The sequence below is a fragment of the Xiphophorus hellerii genome, chromosome 8 (assembly GCF_003331165.1).
Source record: "Xiphophorus hellerii strain 12219 chromosome 8, Xiphophorus_hellerii-4.1, whole genome shotgun sequence".
NCBI classification, from domain to species: domain Eukaryota; kingdom Metazoa; phylum Chordata; class Actinopteri; order Cyprinodontiformes; family Poeciliidae; genus Xiphophorus; species Xiphophorus hellerii.
Genome location: NC_045679.1, coordinates 19,456,660 through 19,476,790, shown reverse-complemented (window position 1 = coordinate 19,476,790; position 20,131 = coordinate 19,456,660). Strand labels below are relative to the sequence as shown.

The 20,131-nt window shown below is 36.3% G+C and overlaps 1 protein-coding gene across 1 annotated transcript; it reads right to left on the bottom strand.

Moving 5' to 3' along the window:
• Positions 1-237: 237 nt before the first annotated feature.
• On the bottom strand, positions 238-19,161 carry amacr (alpha-methylacyl-CoA racemase). Its single transcript, XM_032570768.1, has 6 exons — positions 18,741-19,161; positions 16,511-16,767; positions 16,240-16,383; positions 13,695-13,855; positions 3,022-3,208; positions 238-1,893 (listed from the first exon to the last, which is right to left on the bottom strand). Exons 2-6 carry the CDS (start codon positions 16,755-16,757, stop codon positions 1,484-1,486), a joined length of 1,149 nt encoding a protein of 382 aa, XP_032426659.1. The 5' UTR covers positions 16,758-16,767; positions 18,741-19,161; the 3' UTR covers positions 238-1,483.
• Positions 19,162-20,131: the final 970 nt, after the last annotated feature.

Here is a 20,131-nt window from a genome sequence, read left to right as displayed (position 1 = left end):
ATTAAAATCTATCCTTAGTGACGTTTGAATGCTTGCTTGCAATGTTACTTATTTGTGACACTATAGCATGAAATGTTGTAACCTGTTCAGCATCTCCTGGATTGATTGCTTCTTTGCTTTGCATTATAAGATCCAAGTAAAGATTCATAAAGCTATTGGGTAAAAGTACAGCTTGTTTTTGATCAAAGAGGAAAACTGTGTGGAATTTGAGGCTGAGCAGGGACATCAGTCAAAGAATGGTGGTGAATGTTTTTATTGTGATCAAATATGTTTTTATTGGTAAATGTAGTCATTTACCAATTGAGTTAATTAGCTGGAGTCACTCTTACTCCAGCTAATGACTTTCACAATGCAGCTACAGTTATCAGAACCTGTGATATATCCCAAGTATACTTGGGACTGTATCAGGAAATTTGTAGATATTTTGTTATTAATCACTAAAATAACTCCACAAAATGCTACAATTTGAATGACAGATTTTTGTTTTACTTGTGATGTTTTCCATTGTATAAGTATAAACTTCTGGTTTCAAATAATTAACACAAAGGAGATCTTTGTTTAACATTGACAGTAAGTCTATGAGAATCACCAATGAGTTAAAAACAATCATTTAGTATAAACAAACTGGTGACTTTAGCAAAAATAAGTGATGCAGACAATAAAATTAATGCACATCTCTAAATGAAAATAATTACTGATCAAAAAATTTGATAAAGTCAATCCAATCAATCAATTCAACTCCAGAAAAAAACAGATAAATTCTACTCATTATAGCACAGTCAGTCCACTGTAACGATGGTCCTACTTCAGTGGATAAGTTCAGTATCTGCTGTATCTAAATTAGTTTTTAGAGGACAATAAATCTGCAACAGATCTGATACCGAGACCTACTGCACAATACAGACAGAGTAGGTGGACATCACACATTAGGATGACAAACCTAGAAACTCAGAGAGAACACCAAAGAAAAAAGAAAAAAAAAGTTTCTAGTTATTTCTGTTGTTGCCGCTTTATGGTCTTTCAGGCCGGGCCCACAAATCTCTTTTGGCATGTTTTGACCCTGAGCTGGGTAATGTATCACCCATCAGGACGGCGTGATTTCAATGCTGGCTGTCTTTTAGACTGACTCACTCAGAAGGCAAGAGAGGCAATAAAAAGTGAGGTATTGCTGTAGAATAGCATATTTATTTTCAATTGTAGAACTAAAAAACTAAAAAGATAACCTGTGGGAGAAGTGCATGGCCCTTAACACCATTAAGTCAAAACACACTCACTTCACAACAAAGAGTGTTTATGTCAGGTTACTCAGAAAGTTCAGCCTAGATTCAGCCTCAAACACAAACAGATTTTTCCCTGCCTTTTGTTAATGTTTTGTGGCTCTTACACACAATAATTAATTTTTCAGCTTCACTGAAATTACTAAAATAAAATTTCCCCCTTTTATTTTTCAGCTTGATCATCAAAGGTCTATTGATATCTTCTTCTACAGCTTTGCTTTGCCAGCATTACACTGCACAACGCCAGCTGCTAACATCTCGTCTATCTCTGCTGAAGTGTAGCCATAGTCCAGCAGGACCTCGACCGTGTGTTCTCCTACTGCTGGGTCGGAAGCGAGACAGGGCTCAGCGGGAGTCCGAGACAGAACCGGAGCTGGACGGGGGAACTCCTCCCCGCTGGAGTCCTTCATGAAAGAGCCTCTTTCTCGGTTGTGAGGGTGAGAGCTCACCTGGTCAAAAGACAACACAGGTGTGACGCAGGCATCGGTTCCGTCAAAAATCATCAACCAGTCCGCCTGGGTTTTTGAGGCGAAGCGCTCTGTGAAGAGCTGCTTGAGCTCCGGCCAATCGCTGAAACTCATCTGAGGAGGCAACTCTCCAGCGTCTAATTCTAAGCCTGAGAGAAAAACAAACAAAAAAAACAACTGATGAAACTCCACAGAAAAATAAATACGACTACAGTAGCAAAATTGAGTGAGATCAGTGTGAATATCTCAAAGAAGGACCTTTAAATGTTTACTTTTTAATTAGAGAAAAACTGAATTATTTGGACACAGAAAAAAATAAAACAATTAAAACACAACACAAGTAGGAAAACAACATTTGTGCCAAGATTCTTACACAATACTTGGAAAGTGCTTTTTATTTTCCAGTAATTGAAAGGTATGAAGAAGCTCTTGAGCTTCCAGAAAATGTTACTTGTATTTTGAAACAAGTTTCAAAATAATGGCAATTCACAAGACATGGGTTTTTTTTGAGTTTTCTCTAAAAAAAAGTGTAAGTCTTTTACAGTCTGAATTTACAGTTTGACTATTTTCTTGTAGACTATTTTCTGGACAGAGGAATGGCTGGTTTTATATTCCTTTTGAGATGTCTTTAAATAACAAATCTCAAAATGCTAGAATCTTCTTTTTGAATAGGACGGCTCTTTTCATCTTACCATGATGCTCACTCTCACATCAAAAGGTCAGCAACACACCACACTAAATATCTGGGGTTAAAACAAATCTTCAACAAAATTAAGTGTGAATAAGTCTAAGACAAACTTTTGCATCATTTTCTGTGCTGCAAGATGCACTTTTTTGGTGGATTGTAACTTAAATTTCTCATTACTGTTTGAAAGACTTTGCTTCTGCTTGCTTACTGGTTAACCAAAGGTACTAGACGAGATGCGCAATTGATACTGTTTTTACTTTATTACACAGATCTCAGATGCTTAACAATCAAAAGCGACTTTGAAATGTGATCTATTTCTGGATCACAGAAATGTTAAATCTGTGATCCAAGAAACTCCAAAGTTCTTAATCCTACTGAAAATCTATGGTGTCCCAAAAAGGTCTAAAAATGTAAAAACATAACATGCTTTTTTTTCCATATAATTATGAATGTTTTTCAAATAGTATCTACAGAAACAAGCTAAAATATCATCTAGAAATTATAAATCAACAGAATAGCACACATGTGTCACTGCCAAAAAATTTTGTCCTGACTATAGAATAAACTTAATAGTGATTTTAGTACAAACCCTTAAGCAGCTGGTCGTAAAACTCTGTTTCTATGGCCCCCACAGCCAGGTATTTTCCATCCAGAGTCTTGTACGTGTCGTAGAAGGGAGCTCCGCTGTCCAAAATATTTTCTCCCCTGGGGCGACTCCAGATACCAAGTCTACGAGACTTCCATAAAAACGAACCTGTAAACGCTGCTCCTTCCACCTGAGGACAACAAAGACAGCATGAAACTATAAACGTTTCAATTTACAGGATGTATTTTTGCAAAAATTACTGATGCATGAAAGTCTGCAGCAAGTAATAATAAAATAATTCAGGACTATTCACACAAAATCACTAGTAAAAAGTATTTAGAAGCACCGAGCCACATTACAACCACAGACATCAATGTATTTTACTTAATGTTAAGGTCCAACACAAACTAATTATGGTGTTTATCACCATCTGTCTTTCCCACTAACTCTAAGCAACTTCGCAAGACCTGCTAAAGAAAAGCCTCCCCACAGCATGATGCTTTCACTACCATGCAGGGATGACTTCAGTAAACAGACAAACTTTGTGTATTTTAAGAGCTTATGTGACAGGAAAACACAAAGAAGTACACAGTTATGAACAGCAATACAAACTATATGTTTTAAAACATTTGGGGGATATGTCCAGCTTTGTACATCTAAAGGCTGACATTTTAAACATTCTACTTAAAGAAGACAGCTGAAGGTTACCGTAATAGGATTTTATGGAGAGAAACAAGGAGAGGTGTTCTTTCAGTCAGAAATTGTAAAATAAGTCTGGAATTGGCATATTTTGCAGTGCTCTTAAAAAACAGGGTTAAGAAAAAAAACTCTGTTGCTTCAATCACAGCTAAAAGTCTTTATAAGTTATGGCACTAAAAGCTTTACTCATCTCCAAGATCAAATCATTCTACTTTGTAAGAAAAAAATCCCTTGGTTCTTAACTTCGATTGAACTTTTTTAAAATGTACATATGTTGATATAGCTCTTATTGAATAGACACTTTAACTAATTTGAAAGGCAAAACAGTTTTTCAATGCATATAAAAATAAACAAGTGATGACAACTCGTTTAATTCTTCATATGGAAAATCTGTTGTTTGCTGAATAAACAATAGGCTGCTGAGTCAAAGCTTATCCTGACATTGCAGAATAAATAACACCTTGATCAAACAGTAATGCCTGACAACTCTGATAAATCTGCCAGCTTTGAATGTCATCCGTTAGATTTCAAAATGTTGTTAAGTGAAAACAGCAGCAGCTGAATACAAGATATCTATCACAACTATTATTGCTGATGGTAATCAATTACCCCTGTCTGAACTAATAAAAGGTGCACTTCATTGCAAAAGTTGCAGCTTGAACAGAAAAGAATTAGAGGAACACAAGAACCCATCTCTCTGCTGTTCAAAAGGCTTTTTTAGAGATTCAAATATAATGTGACCCAAACCACATTTTGTTTTGTTGAAACTAAAATGGAAAAAAAAAAAATATTGTATGACGACTGAAACATAATAAAAAAACCCCAAAACTTTAAACTTGAGAAATTATTGTGTTTTTTCTGACCGTGTTGCTGCTTTATGAAAAGAAAAACTAGTAGAAGAACAGAAGGCCGCTCTGACGCTGGTCAGATTTTCAATGCACTTACAAAGAAAGAAAAAGAAAAATCCAGACTCATGCTTGAAATATTTACTCTGTACAAAAACAAGGATAAAACTTGGAATGTGGATTCTTCGCTTACTGGTCTTCATCATGAAAAATGCATCTGTGAATAAGAAAAAGATGAGAGACTCCAAGCAGTGTGTGTGTGAATGTGTAAAAAAAGACTCTAAACTTTTGAATTCTGTTTGCTTCTTCCTTGCATCAAACATTATACAGCTGCTCACCCTCTAAAAGTAATTTTATTAATATGTCCAGGACAGGACATGAAAGCATAATTTATAACTAATAGTAAAATTATGAATGTCTGAGTGCCCCTCTTCTTCTTACTGCTTTCATGACCTGCTGCACTGATTTCATTTTAATTCAACATTCCTTGTTGGTCCACTCTGAAATGTCAGAACAAAGGACGACTAGAGTTCCTGATTGAGGATCTGTCAAGGTTTTCTCATGAAAATCTACAACAATAGACTATTTTTCCCAAAATTACTACAGCAGAAATAAGTTGCAAGCTAAACAATCAACATTAGTGCAACATTTCAAAGTGATTGTGGGGAACAAACTAGCAGCATTCTGGAGTCCTAATTATGTCCATTTGATAAACAACCATCTTGACTGTGACCTGGGGGAACTATTGACGTTTGGGCTTTTTAGCAGCTAAATGCCCCACTAAGTTCAGTCATTCACTGTGTAGGTCAGCCAATTGACAACTGAGGTTGATTCCCTTGCAGAGGTTTCTTGAGAAAGGTAATTTGGTTCCAAATAGTGATATTTTTCTGTAGCTGTATGGGGTTGGTACTGTTGCATACAGACGACTGAAGGACAGACCGCTAAAGCAGACAATTAACCTTTGCACAATTTAACAGGAGATGAAATGAAATCATTATATCGAATAAGTAAACTGTCAGAGTAAAATAAATAGCATAAAAAACTGAACTTCTGAACTTCTTTATTATTGGTAAACAACAAAAACAAATTTTAAACTCTGCTAAAATGGAAAGTACATCAAGAAAAAACATGTGCTATCCTCTTTAGCCAACAAGACAAACAAAACTTTGTTCAGAAGTACTTTCCCTATAAGTCATTTAGACAGAAAAACACCCACTTGCTTTTTGTTTTTTTATTTTTTTTCCTGTTAAGAACCACATGGTAGTGAGTATTCTTTAGTACTGGAATCAATATGGAAATTTTAGTGTCCTGACACCCATATTAAAACATAATTATGACGTACACAGAAACTGTTTTTCGATTCACTATGTGAAATCATCCATAAATGCTGGTAATAAAATTAAAATATACATGTTTTAATGGAAAAAATTTTTAAATAATATTTGATGATAACACATTTACATGATCTGCAACATTTTCTGTTAGTAGGAAACAGATGTTGTGGGTGGATTTCATCATTTAGTTAAGTAAAGGCACTTGAAAATGCCTGCAAATGCAGTTCAGCAACATTTCATCTTCTATAGAGAAATTTCTTAATAGAAAAGTTCAAATTAGTTTTCAAAAATGTTCAAACTAAAAGCTCTTGAAAATTGCAGATTCATTTTCTAAAACTATACTATCTTCTGAACTTTTTACTACCAAGTTTAATCTACAATAAATAAAATAAAAGTCAGACAATGAAAACAAATTCCAGCTAATAGGAATGTTTATTCTTGAGTGTTGTTAAAAACTGCAAAAGTGTAAAAAATGGTTGCCTGCTAAAAATAATTGGAATGGATGAAAATAACTAAAATCAAAGGAACCCCCAAAGTAAACTACTATATGTATGACATATGAAAGATAGCAATGTTCTGTGAGAATATGCAGAAATATATAGAGTGCAGTTCTGTACAGAGACATTGCAAGAAGAGAAAAAATGATAAAACACAATGATCACAGAAGTATAGCTTGCAGAAAGATACACATGATGTAAAAGAATTGCACAGTAGGAATTATATGTGTGGAAAGAAAAAGAAAAATGTCACAAAAACAGACTCAAAAGGTAAACCTGAAACTAATTAATAGTAGGACATGAGATACTGCACTAAAAGACTAAAAAAAGGTGTGAAAAGTTAAATTGAATATTACATTTGAGTGACAGGGATCACTCTGAAAGACTTTTCCGAGAAAGAAGCTGTCTGTGGAAGAAAAAATGAGCTTGCTTTGATTAAAAAAAAAATAAAATGTAAGAAGTATGTCAAAGTGACCCAGAGGGCAGAATCAGTAATTAGCGGAGAACTTCCAAATTGTGGAGGCGGTTCATTCCAGGTGTGCACAGGGCTCATGTGGCTTGATATGTCACACAGACTGCCAGTTATAAAAGTTTACATCCTCACAACCACTTAATTTAATTGTAATATAAGCTTCAGTGTACAGAAGCCTCAAAAGACGCAAGTGGTTTGAACTGGGAGGCCGAATGGAAAAGCAAGAAGAATGAAAGCATACTGCTGCTGTTAGATGTTTGGAAGATGAAAAATGGAGCAGAAAAATGTACCGCCCTGATGTGTCACAGTTGACAGCTCTGAAGCAGATGGTGTGCGCTTTTGGAGCCTGTGATTATGGGAGGCTCATGGAGAGGCTCTGAGAGTCAGTATAATAACGTGGTTGTTCCGCTAACAAAAGTGGCCATGCCAGCTGGTTCTGCACCCTAACAATGACGAACTGTCTATAGTGAAGTGAGAAAATAAGATTCAAGTGTTCATGATGGAGTCCTACAACACCGTGCAATGTTTCATGACCGTTTCCCAATTTAAACTTTCCTTTGGCAAAGTAGCAAAACAACGCAGCAATGTATAAGACTTTTTTTTTATTAGGATGAATAACATATTTTATACTGGTTCAATACTTTCTACAAAATATGACAAATTTATGCAGCATAAGCACACTAAGGGTCTGAATTAAATCAATGTGCTGAAGATTAGTTAACAAAATTACCATATAGTTCAATTTTTTAAGCTAAAACATTTTACACTGAACTTTGTCAACTGAATGAAATTCCTCTTTTGCCTGTTTATACGTTTTAAACTGAAATTCAGCATACTTTAATTAGTATTAGTAATATCGTTTACTGAATCAAGGAAAAATAATGTATTAATTTCAATTTAATGGAGGAATGTTTAAGTAAATACACACTCTGAATTGACCTTAGGAGAGGTTTACCATGAGTAAATTTTTTTTAAGACTTTATTATTTCTTAAAGACTGTTCCACTTACATATGCTGCTTTTTACTTTTCTGTATCTTGTTATTGACTGCAATGGAGGATGACTTGTGGAGGCTGTCACACAGAGACTACTGGGAAAGGTTCCAGCCACCAGGTACAATGAATAATACATGATGTAGAGAAGACAAAGTAGTAAGGACCACTTGGCAGACCTCTGTGGTACTTTCTGTTATATGTTTTGATGTGTGATGTTCATGTATAACTTGGTTCTAGTAAGCAGTTTTAGTCCAGAAGACTGAAATGTTATTTATTGTGTCTGAAGCTGCATTTCGTTTTCTTCTGAAAACCTGACACAGCGATCTGCCCTTACTTATCAAAGGAGAGTCATTCTGATAAGCCTTACAACAACCACAAAGTTGTTTTGTAATTTTTACCAAGAGTTAGCAGAAGTTTGAGTAAAAAATCTAATATTAGACAAGCAGACAAGAAAGGAAAGAAAGGAAGGAAGAAAGGAAAGAATTTGCCTTGAAACTGTACAAATATTACATAAAATTTGCAACAACTATTAGATGGCCTTGAAAAAAGACTAAAAGGTCCACAAGGCATCGACTCGTGGCTACAATTACACACCAAACCTTATTTTACAATCCATAATTTTCCTTCCACTTCTTTAAAAGTGACAAAATTTGGAGAAGTTCCAATCATATGAATACTTTTACCAAGCATCCAAATGAGTGACTTTCCTGTCACAGTTTTAAACTCAGCAAATTAAGCAATTTTTCAAATTAGTGAAACCTCATTAAAGTCAGCTCTGCAATTAATCAGAATCAAATTTCTGACCCCCCCCCAAAAAAAAACAATGATGATAATTAATAAATCACCAGAGCCAAAAATATTCAATTAGAGGCTTCTAAAATGCTGCTGCCAGACGACAAACAGGAAATTCATTCAAAATCTAATAACTGCACTTCAGAACATGTGAAGAGTATACACTGTTTCATACACAATGAAAGAGTGTATGTGTTCATTTTAAATCCAACATCCACATCATTAACCTAACAAATGTGTATGATGTGCTCTAAAACGTCTTGTTCCTGCTGTACCTAATAAAGTGGTCAGTGCCTGAATCTGTAAAATCCTAGGAGCATATGTCTGCATCCATAATCCCATCGCTTCTCTCCTCACTGACAGCCTGTAGGTGAAGTTTAAATTAGAGCTCTAGTAAATGTCCAAAAAATTAAACTTTGCTCAAACAAATTATCAGTTTTGACACCCTCGCTCAAAATCTCTGCTTCTGCTAAAACCCCAGGGGAGCCTGGTTAAATTTAATCTTTAACTCAACAATTGAGCTGGCAAGGTCACCTTTACTTTTTATCTACTGCACCCCTCAAAGAACAAAAAAGAAGTACCAAGAGGGAAACTTTGGGCATTTTAGATTTACATAAAAAAATCAGGCTTTGGAAAGTGTCCTAAGAGTGTCTGGGATTTCTGCATCTCCTTGCTTCAAACAGCCTCTGGTACTGTCAGATTCTGGGACTGATTTGAATGCACAGTTCTTTTGAGGTCTGCTTAGTGATTTATGATTATCTTTGAGTTAAGGGACTCCAAAGGCTGAGGAAAAAAACCTTAAGTTTGAGGCCTCTCTGGAGAGTCCAATATGGATTTTGCCTTTTTCTTTTTTCTGCAGATGGAGCAAAGTTTTTGTTCATGTAAAAACTATTTTTTCTTTTTTAACCAGGAACGTGCCTATGCCCCACTGAAAACAACTCAAACCCAGAAATGATTTGTTGGAGAGGAGCGTAGTTGATCTTTTAGAAACTCAAATTAGTGTTAACGTGAAGGACTTTCCGACGGCCGTTTTCAGAAGGTGCTCCTTAATCCTGTTCCTCAGGGCTCTTCATCCTGCGTACCTAATTAAAATTATTGCATTGCCTTCTCCAGAATATTCATGGCTGCCTATTAATCACAAATTCATTGACGTCCGGTGTGTGGCAGCTGTGAAAAACCTAAAACATGCAGAAAATGGGCCCTGAGGACCAGCATTCAGAACCTCTGAGGTAAAAAACAGATTCGACTGAAAATACCAGAGGCAAGACATTGCATAACTAGAAATCTGTGACTGCAGAGTAGAAAAATGTTAAGGCCGCATTTGAATCAGTGACATAAAGGAACTGTACAAACGAGCAAAGTGAGCAGCTCTAGAGCCAGTAGAGATTATTGTAAAAAAAAAAATATATATATATATACTGTATAAAAAAAATAAAAATACACACAAAAATTCAGTTTGTGTTTTCACAAACAGAATTAAGTTTTAATCTCAGTTTCTACAAAATAATTCAATGTTCCTCAGTCTCCAAGTGTTTTAGAAGTTGAAGTAGCATTGCACATCCATTCAATAGTAAAACAACTTTTTCATTTAATGTTGGCAGAAGCCAAATATCAGCTTTAGCAGATGGTGTCTCCTCCTGTGTTTTTTCTGACAATAATAACAACATGACCTAATAGTGATTTGGGACAGTCTGTCTGATATATTAAAATTTCTATTTTGCTGATAGATGGTGTAATAGGGGCACAAGAACCAGGTAACTGTGCTTACACGTTAAACAGTGTAACGTAAAAAAAAAAGAATAAATTATTCTATGACTTTCTCTTTTTTTTTTTATAAGAAGCATCATTTACACTTGAACGGTTGGTAAATATGCAAAGGCCTTATCATTACAGCCAGGTGTTAACAGGAACATAACAGTGAATAAGTTCCTAACACACACACACATGCCCCCATACACCCCCACACACTGTTGATATCTCTTGGAATGTGATGTAAAAAATATATTTAATACAATATACCCTTGGGAACAAAAGTTAGGAATATTAACCTAAATGGCAAAAAGTCAAAAATAAATGAAGGTGCAGAAAAATTTGGAAATTTGTTAAAGATAAAGGCTGCAAAAGCTTTATACATTCAAAACAACGTTCTGATCTCTTGAGTAAACACTTCCCACACTCAGCACTGACCCACTTAGCCCATTTTAGGTTCAATTCAATACTCAAAGCACACAAAAAAAATCCTGAAAATGAGACAATAATGAATGAAAATAAAAAACCTCTCCTGCGTGTTCTCCATGCACTTCAATTTTCACTGCTCATTTCAAGAATATAAATTAATACGATCTTCTGTAACTACATTCTCAGCAACACAGCCCCCTCTCTGACAGAGCTTCCCACACAACCACACTGATTCAGACCATCAGCTGACAAACCTTCCAGCTAAATCTCATCCTGTCACCTGAATCACTGCAGTTTGTTCTGCTGCTCTTGTCTGTTTTACACAGAGAACTGCATCACATCACCCCAAAAGGCTTTACAAATGGTGCCTTGTCTGAAAATTACCTGACAGAGATGTGAAGTGGATGAATAGACAACAGCTCTGCTCATTTATGTCTGGAAGCTACATCCTTGCTGGCTGCCAGCCTCTTCACTTGGCTGCATTTAGGTCTAACAGGAAAAACATTAGACTCCTCTTACTGCACGCTTTAATGGTATAGCTTTAGAGACGGCTTTGCACTTGGGCCCACTTTGAGCTGAAGCACACGTAAAAGCAGCGATGTTATAATATAAAGCAAACTGAAGGTACTAGAAAGCACTTCTAAGGTAATCATATCTGAAAAGTTTCTATTCAGGGTGGGGTTGGTTAGCTACTGTATATATGGTTTAAAATGACATTGAATTAGAATTAATCCACCTTCCATAAGCAATTGCTGCTTTCACATTTCAAATAAGATTGAAGGCATGAGTCGCTATCAACGCATACTTAGTTTTCAAGAAGATATACTGTAGTTTTAAAAAAACAAAACAAAATGTAAAGTCCTTCTAAAGGGATATTAGAGAAAGTGTCCGAGTTACAACAGTTTTCTGCCCCTGATTTTTCCTGCTGCTTATCACTGCTAATCAGCTTGCTGAAAGAAGGCTCTTAAACTTTTAGGTTTTTAGCTTCTTCAACTGTAAAAAACACAGTCAGTCAAGTTAAAGCAACTAAAAGAACAGGATTCATCATTCTTATTAACGACGTGCAGTTTTAGAGCTGCAGCTGGTAAAAATCAATGTTCTATCACAGCAAATTCTGCAGAGTTAAATCAACACTATGCTGAGTCTATTTGGTCCTTATCAGAATTGGTGTTAATTTAACTCTTTTCAGAGTTATTTCACCAAGAAAATGAGTAATTTTAACACTTGAAAGAGTTATAACTATAGTTGAAATAACTCTGTAAGAGTTAAATTAATGCCAATTCTGAAAGGGACCAAATAGACTCGGCATAGCTACAGTAGGAAAATGTTTTTCTTTATAATTTAAAGAAGAATAAATTAGATTATATTAATATATATAATGTCAAACAATCCCTCACCAGTCTGAATTCAGACAAGCATTTCATTGGGTTGCTGTCTTAAATTATTTAAGAAGCTGTGTTTAGCTAACTGAAAGTGATTATCAGTCAATAACAATGACCCGAATACAATAATAAACAGCAGGTTTGTCTTGTTTCCACTTTGTAGAACAAATTGGAATGGAGAACTTGAAAGATTCACATCAATTTGTTGTACTAGTGTGAACTTTAGCAAATCCCAGCTCCCCCCCAAAGGTAAAGGCGAAGCTACAATTTGAAGACGCCAAAACACAAAGTGCTTTGTCTTATAGAAGGCAAAAGCTTTGTTTTCCAGCTTTGCACAGAACATCTCTCTTGCAAGGACAACTCTCTGAGGTCTCATTTATGTGTGGACTGCTGGGTTTCTACAAGGACTCCTCTCCTACAAGATTTCAGAAAGGTGTTTTATTTTTGCTCTGTTTATTTGCCTTATCTGCCATTGCAGCTGTTCAGCAGTTTCAATACCCTGCTGGTTCTCCCTCAATGAGGATCCATCTACAGATATTTTTCATCTTTCAGTGTTTCACACAGAAACACTGACAAAAACAATTCCCTAAAATTTTGTAAAAGATCGGTGCTTCTGACATGCAGACATCTACACCACAGAGAAATCTGCATTCAGAAAACAAGAGCTAAGGTCCCGTTGTGATCAATTTTCAGGCAGAAGTCAAACTGACTAATTAAAATATTTCATCGCATCAATGAAACACTAATAAGAGCCGCAAACCAAGCCTGGAATATATTTGTCTCTTAGCTTTAATAAAATTCAACCCAATTTGGAAGAAGTGTGGAATAGAAGGAATCAGATGCTGTAATTAAACAGAAATATGTGGTTGACTTATAGTTACATAAATTAAATCTACTTTGCATAGAAGCTCGATATATTTGTTTCAAATCAGCTCTTTCTAAAGCCATTAATATACCAGCTGCATTGAATGTGCATCATAACTTCCTTCCCATTGGGCTTCATTTAAAGATGTTCTGCCTTCTGAGACTCTGATGGGCTTTTCCAAGTAACTCCACCATGAGCTGTCCAACTTAACCCACCGATGCTAATTGGGTCTTTACAACACAGAAGAGCCCCACCATGCAGCAGTGCAGAAAACATTTTTGCTTGTTCATGTCAACAGATCACATCACAGAGACAGAAGAGACAATTAGTTCTGCATCCTGTCCAAAAGGCATCTGAAGAATGTATGATCCTTTATTGTGTCTGATCACTTTTCTGGTTGAATTTCCTGAACTGTATCTCATCTATCTACACAAATGCATACAATTTTGCTGTCAAGTACTTTTTAAAACATTTTCATACAATGATACTGGTAACCAGCCCCTTACCTGTATTGTGGTTCTAAGCTTTGCGAAGTTTGCTTTGCCATAAAGCAGTGATTGCAGTCAGGAGACATATGAATAAATGGAAACTTGTTCTAAAAATCACAGGGTTCCTTACCATGCTAGCGTCAATGATCTGTCCTTTCCCTGACTTTGTGCGCTCCAGCAGGGCTAAGACGATCCCCAGAGCACAAGTAAGACCACCACCGGCAAAATCTGCTACCAGATTCAAAGGTGCATAGGGCTTCTCTCCACTCCGACCCAGTTGGGACAAAAGGCCTGTATGGACATTAAACAAACTCTTTAGATAAAACTTACAGCACACTAAGGACCAATTTAGTTCCAAAACCAGATATTGTTTAGAAGCTTTTCACTGAACTGGAGGAATTCACTGCACAAATTGTTGCAAAAGAACCTTGACTTTGTGTGAGACTTGGTGCTCCTTTTGCTGCACTGCTATTGCACTGGTATAACAAAGGGCCTTGAAGAATAATAAAAGCATAATTGTAGTTGCACAAGGATTTTTCAAAGTTTCTTTGTAATATTTGCTTTGGATGCCACATGAGAAAGGCCATACACGAAATACCAAACAGGATTTCTACAATGTCTTCAATCCCAATAATCTAATCCTAATTTATTCTTAAAATATCATTTGAACAGTCATTTATTTGTGCTTTTTTTCAAACTCGCTTGTTGTATTTTAAGATATGAATGAATTTTTATGTTACTAAAGATAATGGACCAATAATAGGGGTTCCAAAACAGCACTCCACTTCGGTTTGTACCCTAAAATGACCTTTTAGTCATAGCTGAACTCAATCTGTGTGCTACAAAATAGAGACGGGGCTGATGAACAACTGCAGCGTTCATCATTTGAAACGGGAAAAAACAGAGCTTTTAGCGCTGCAGCACAGAAACATCCAAAAAGCTCCTAATTATGTACTTGAGTTGCAGAATGAGGAAGAGCAGCTTGTGATTTTGTGCTTATTGAAAGCATCTTAATTAGAAGTGTTCTAACTTTAAACACATGCAACTCATTTATTATACGAGACATTTTTAATCATTTCAAACTCTACTAATAGTTTGGTAAAGCAAACAGCCTAATCTCTTATATGAAGAGCACTACTACTTAAAATAACTCTGAACTAGATTTTTTTTTCCAGTTTCCATCTAATTTTGGATGATGGTAGGCAAGTTAGCAATTAAGGACATAATTTCCCCAGGTTTTGCTGTAATTGTTTATCTTTTCTTTATGTATCCTTCCTCTGTGCTCACTCGAAGGTTATTTTAAAGTTTCTGAACAATGCTGCTGGGTCTCAATAGTTTGAATGCACAGCACTTCCAGAAATAACAATAAAAAACATCTAAAACTAAAGTTTAATGCCCTCCATATTTGCTGAGTTCTCTGGTAATGGTGTTTAAAATAACCTAAAACAAGCGGATTTGCTTTTCTTTTTAAGCAGCATGATTTCACAAATTTCAGAAAAAGAATCCAGCTTCTAATTTGACAACATTTATTAAGAGTAGAAAAAAACATTCCACTGATGTTACTGCTTAGTACAAACTTTCTTGCTTATAGTACTACACAGTGTTCACCCACAAAATGTTGTAAGCTTAAAGTACATGGGCAGAGGGATCTTTGGTAATTCTTCATTGGACACCCTTTGTAGCTCACATGCAATGAGTCCAAACTCTCCTCAGCTCACCCTGCAGGTTTTCAACAGGATTTATGTCTGAGGACTGACATGGCTAAGGAGGAATGTTGATTTTGAATTTGATTAACCATTTCTGTGTCGGTTTGGCCATATGTCTTAAGCCTCATATTCACCCTTTTTAATTTAATTTTCAGGATTATTTTATTACATTTGTATATCAGGCAGATTTATGTTTTAACAGAGTTTCAAGGGCTTTGGAAGGAGAAACAGACCCCCAGCATCTTACATCCTTTAATATAACATTAGACATGAGGTGCTTTTCCACACTTTCACCTTCTGTTTAACACCAAAAATCACCAGGAGCGATTGTTGCTAAAGGCACGACTGTTTGCCACCTGATCAAAGCGCTCAGTTCCAAAGCAAAGTCCAAACAGAGTTCAGTAAGCTCCAAGTCCTTAAGTTTTTGATGATAGGACAGGATGGTGGAAATAGCTTTTTCCTGACATACCCCAAAAACATTTGTTGAACTTCTCTTATTGTCCTCTCAACTTTAGACTAAATCAGTCACAATAGCTCCAGTTGTTTATACTTTTCAATCATTGCTCTGACTGTAGGCACAGATACTTTTATAAACAGCTATTTTCTTCTAGTCATTTTCTTATTCATGGAGATCAAAATATATGCAGCAGTTGAAAGGTTTGTTCGATTATATTTTCCATTTCAAATAGTGGGGAACAGAACTGGATCTCTGCATCATTTATAAGGAAGTCAAAAATTTAAAAATGACTCTATTGAATTTTTGTGACATTACTCTGAGGATGACTACATTGGAAGTGAGTGGAAGAGCATCCAAGGTTCAAAGAAAAACTCTGACGATCATCAGAAATTCTGCATTTTTCAATTTATATTCTGACTCTTAGAATCAAAACAAAAAGAAATTTGGAATTAAGACTTTTGCAACAAACCAATATGACCATATTATTTACAGGTATCCCAACCAGTCTTTACCTGACATGGCGAGGTAGTTGATGTCATGTCCAGCTGCAGAAGCGTAACACCCACTCTGGCCATATCCCGTCAACCGAGCGTAGATCAGACGAGGATTTTCTGAAAGTAATTCACTTGGACCAAGGCCCAGTTTTTCCATAACACCTTCAAATAAGAAGAATAACGATTATTCATTGCTTCCTTACTGTGTTAATTTAAGCTCAATGGTTTTAAGACAAATTAGCAGTCACTTAAAAACGTTCCCCCATCTTTTTACAGATTCAGTTCTGACCTTTGCGATAGGGCTCGAGGACGACATCCGACTCAACGCAGAGCCGCCTGAGCAAAGCCACACCCTCTGGCATTTTCAGGTTGAGGGCAACGGACCGTTTCCCGCGAGCTTGAGTGTCCAGAGTTGAGAAAACCTTGGTGCGGTCCACACGGATCACCTTGGCTCCAAAGTCTGCCAGGATCATGCCACAGAACGGTGCAGGGGCCAGACCTGCCAACTCGATGACTTTCACTCCCAACAGTGCCATGGGTTTATGACTGCCAAGTTTATTTACACATATAGATCTCAATTTATGTAAGATAATGCATTAGTTATGTTAGCATTTAAAAAATGTCACAAGCAAGACACAATCAATATTCTCACTAAGCCCATCATTATGTTCTCCTTTTTCCAAATAATTTAATTCAGGCTGTTTTTCAAAAAGATTCAACAGATACTTAGACAAAGAAACTAACTGGCTCACTGCAAAATAGCCTAATTATGCAGAATGTTCTGGTAAGTATTCAATGGTAAGTATTCAAAGTATTCAAAGGCAACGATTTTGCCTTTCTCCTGAAATTACATGTTGATCTCATTAAATTCAAATTCGGAGCCTTTTGCTATTGCAGCATGACACATTATCTGACACTGCGTAACAAAGTCTTTTTTTGTTACCGTAGTTGCAAATTATCGCATTTTTCTCTGCATTTCATCTATCAGCCAAATTTTGACAGCAGCTCCAATCCAGCTCTGTATCACACTGACTAAGGCAGTATGGCACTGAGTAGCAAAAAAAAATAAAAAATTGTTTTCTTTAATTGAATTGTTTTTGCACATTGTCAAAAAAAAACATGAATCTATTTACTTTGGTTAATTTATCCAATTGCTGCAACTGTTCCACAGTTTCAGCCTCTTACAACACAATTTAATATGTACAGCCCAGGGTCGAGCATGCATTGAGACACATTTAATTTATTTCAATTGAGTTTATAGGTGTCAATTTTTCATCTTTTGTCTGCAACCTGTCAGTCCACAAAAAAAGTTTTTTCCTCTGACAAAAGAAAAACTAACGTTCCAGAAGCTTCCTGTTCATGGTTATTTGTGAACATCCTAACCCACTTCCTTCCATCTACAGGTGACAATTTGGGTCTTTCTCCAGACATTGGCAAAGAAGAAAAACATTCTGATATCTTTCATTTATAAAATGATGAAATTTACAGCTGTTTACAAAAGGCCCAAAAAGACATTACAATGTTTTTCAAATCATTAATTCTCAAATTATTTGGACTGTCCCATTTTGAGTATCAGTAAATCAAATGCCATCAAACTGATTGTTCTTATGCTGGCATATTGAATCACCAATTTGTTATTAATAGCCAGCCCTCGCCCTATCTTAACATATTTCAAACATACAGTACTATACAACAGGGTTACACAATCGAACTAGCCTCCACCTAGCAGGTGCAGAACCTCAGACTTTGCACTAAGAAAAAGTTTATTTTTGTAATGTCTACTCCTGTCCATGAAAACTAGAAACCTTGCAGCAAAATAAGCACAAAACAACAACTGATATGGTGATTATACCAATTTGTGAATACTTTAACTCTTTTCAGTACAATGCAGGTACCATCCACTACTCAATTTTTCATACTGCTTTGACAACTACTTTTCATTAAGCCCATATTTCTATATTGAAAATCTCTCTTTAATGAATCTTAGATATTATAATCTTAAGCATCATGCTTTCATTATATTCAAACTTTTTTTAACAATTAATCTAATGTGTTTTACTTAATTAATTAAGTTACTGAAAGAAATGAGCTTTCTTAAAGTATTCTGATTTTTGTTTATGACTGCAAATAAAAATCTACTTCACTATAGTGCTTATTTTCCTGTTTCGAGACGGATCTATGGAAACAGGATCTAACAAATAACCTTTAGTAAATAATATGCATCTCAAGTAAATGGGTGTTGTGATTTACCCCTTTAATGCACTTATAGCTACTAAGACAAATAAACTGAGGTGAAAGGACAATGTTGGAACTACAGGTGGGTATGAAAAGGAGTTATGACTTCTCAAAGGCAAAATAACCCGCATACGTGCAATAAAGTAAATTATAAGGTAAGTGAAACAGTAGCGTCTTTGTTACAATGCCTAAAGAGCCAAAACAAGATATGTATTTGCAGAATCTATTCATGCATGTGAACAAAAGTGCAAACAACGTGTTTGAATAAAAGTTTATCAGCTCACCTCAGTCAGCTCAGGACACCGAGGGCAAACAGCTGGAGACTCGGCTCAAATTGACCGGCTCCTTTATCTTTAGACTAAATTTAGCTGTTTGAACAGCGGAACATGCACAACAGCGGGGTCACTGACCTTAAATTCAAGTAAACTACGAGGGATACAAAACAGACAGTGTAGCCTATAGGTCAGCTGGCATGCAATAATAATTTCATATACACATGCGTGGTTTAAGCAGAAACTCTAGCCTCCGTAACTCCGTGACCGCCTCTGCGGTGTTGTTCAAAGATATGACGGGCTAGAAGACGAGGGAGGACGCAGGAGTTCACCCGGTCTTATGCGGGGAACGATAACTTCTCCTGGTCGGGCAACTTTCAGGTTTCGCTGCGGTGTAAAGGTAACGAGATTCATGAATAAACTTCCTGGTGGCGTCTGGCGTCATCGCGTTGTTTTGCGATGGCCATCTGGGAAATTACGTTTTTTGTTGTTTTTTTTTTTTTTTTTTTGTCCATTAAGTTGGACTGACTTATTTTATTGTTTGATCTATTCACAATTTAATAATTTTGACAAAGAGAGCATCCTCTGCCTCAACATGACTGTGTGGTATGGTAGCTGCACAGCACTGGAGAGGAAACAACTGACACGGGTGGTGAGAACAGCACAAGGCATTGTGGGATGCCCCCTCCCAGACCTGGACTCCATTTACACAGACCGGGTCAAGAAGAGAGCTGGATCCATAGCCATGGATCCCAGCCACCCGGGCCACAGACTGTTTGTGCCGCTGCCATCAGGCAAGCGGTACAGGAATATACGGACTACAACAAATAGAATGAGAAACAGTTTCTTCCCCACAGCCGTCAGAGCCATTACTCCCTGCCGCCCCCCCCTCCCACACATATCATAACCTCGCAGTCACACATACATATCCCCCACCCCCACACAGCCACACTGTTCTGCACTTTGCACTGTCACATTATCTGTACTTTGCCATAATTGGACCTGCTGCTACTTCTTTGGATGGTTGAGTGCCTTTAGTTAATTTAGTTATATTGTTATTATTATTATTGTGTGTTTGCTTATTTATACTGTATATATTTGACCTTTTGCACGGGAGCTGCAATGGAAATTTCGTTGAATTCTGTTCAATGACAATAAATGCTATCTATTCTATTCTAAATAAGCTCAAAATTAGACTTTATTATGAAGAAACTTGCTTTGTTCTTTTACACAATTAAAACATGAAAAGTGTCGCTTTGTATTTAGTTCTCCAGTAGAAGCTTATTTTTCTGCAAGTACACTTGCTGCTGACAGACTTTTTTTACAACATGTGAAAGCTGTGATGTTTTGAAAATCTTTTGGGTTAAAGCTTTGCACATCTAGAGCCTAGAATTATTACCCAT

Coding starts and splice junctions, on each gene's coding strand:
- amacr (XM_032570768.1), bottom strand. CDS start 16,757: ATGGCACTGTTGGGAGTGAAAGTCATCGAGTTGGCAGGTCTGGCCCCT. Junction 16,384..16,510: donor CCTCGAGCCCTATCGCAAAG/GTCAGAACTGAA, acceptor TCTTATTTGAAG/GTGTTATGGAAAAACTGGGC. Junction 13,856..16,239: donor CAACTACCTCGCCATGTCAG/GTAAAGACTGGT, acceptor ATGTCCATACAG/GCCTTTTGTCCCAACTGGGT.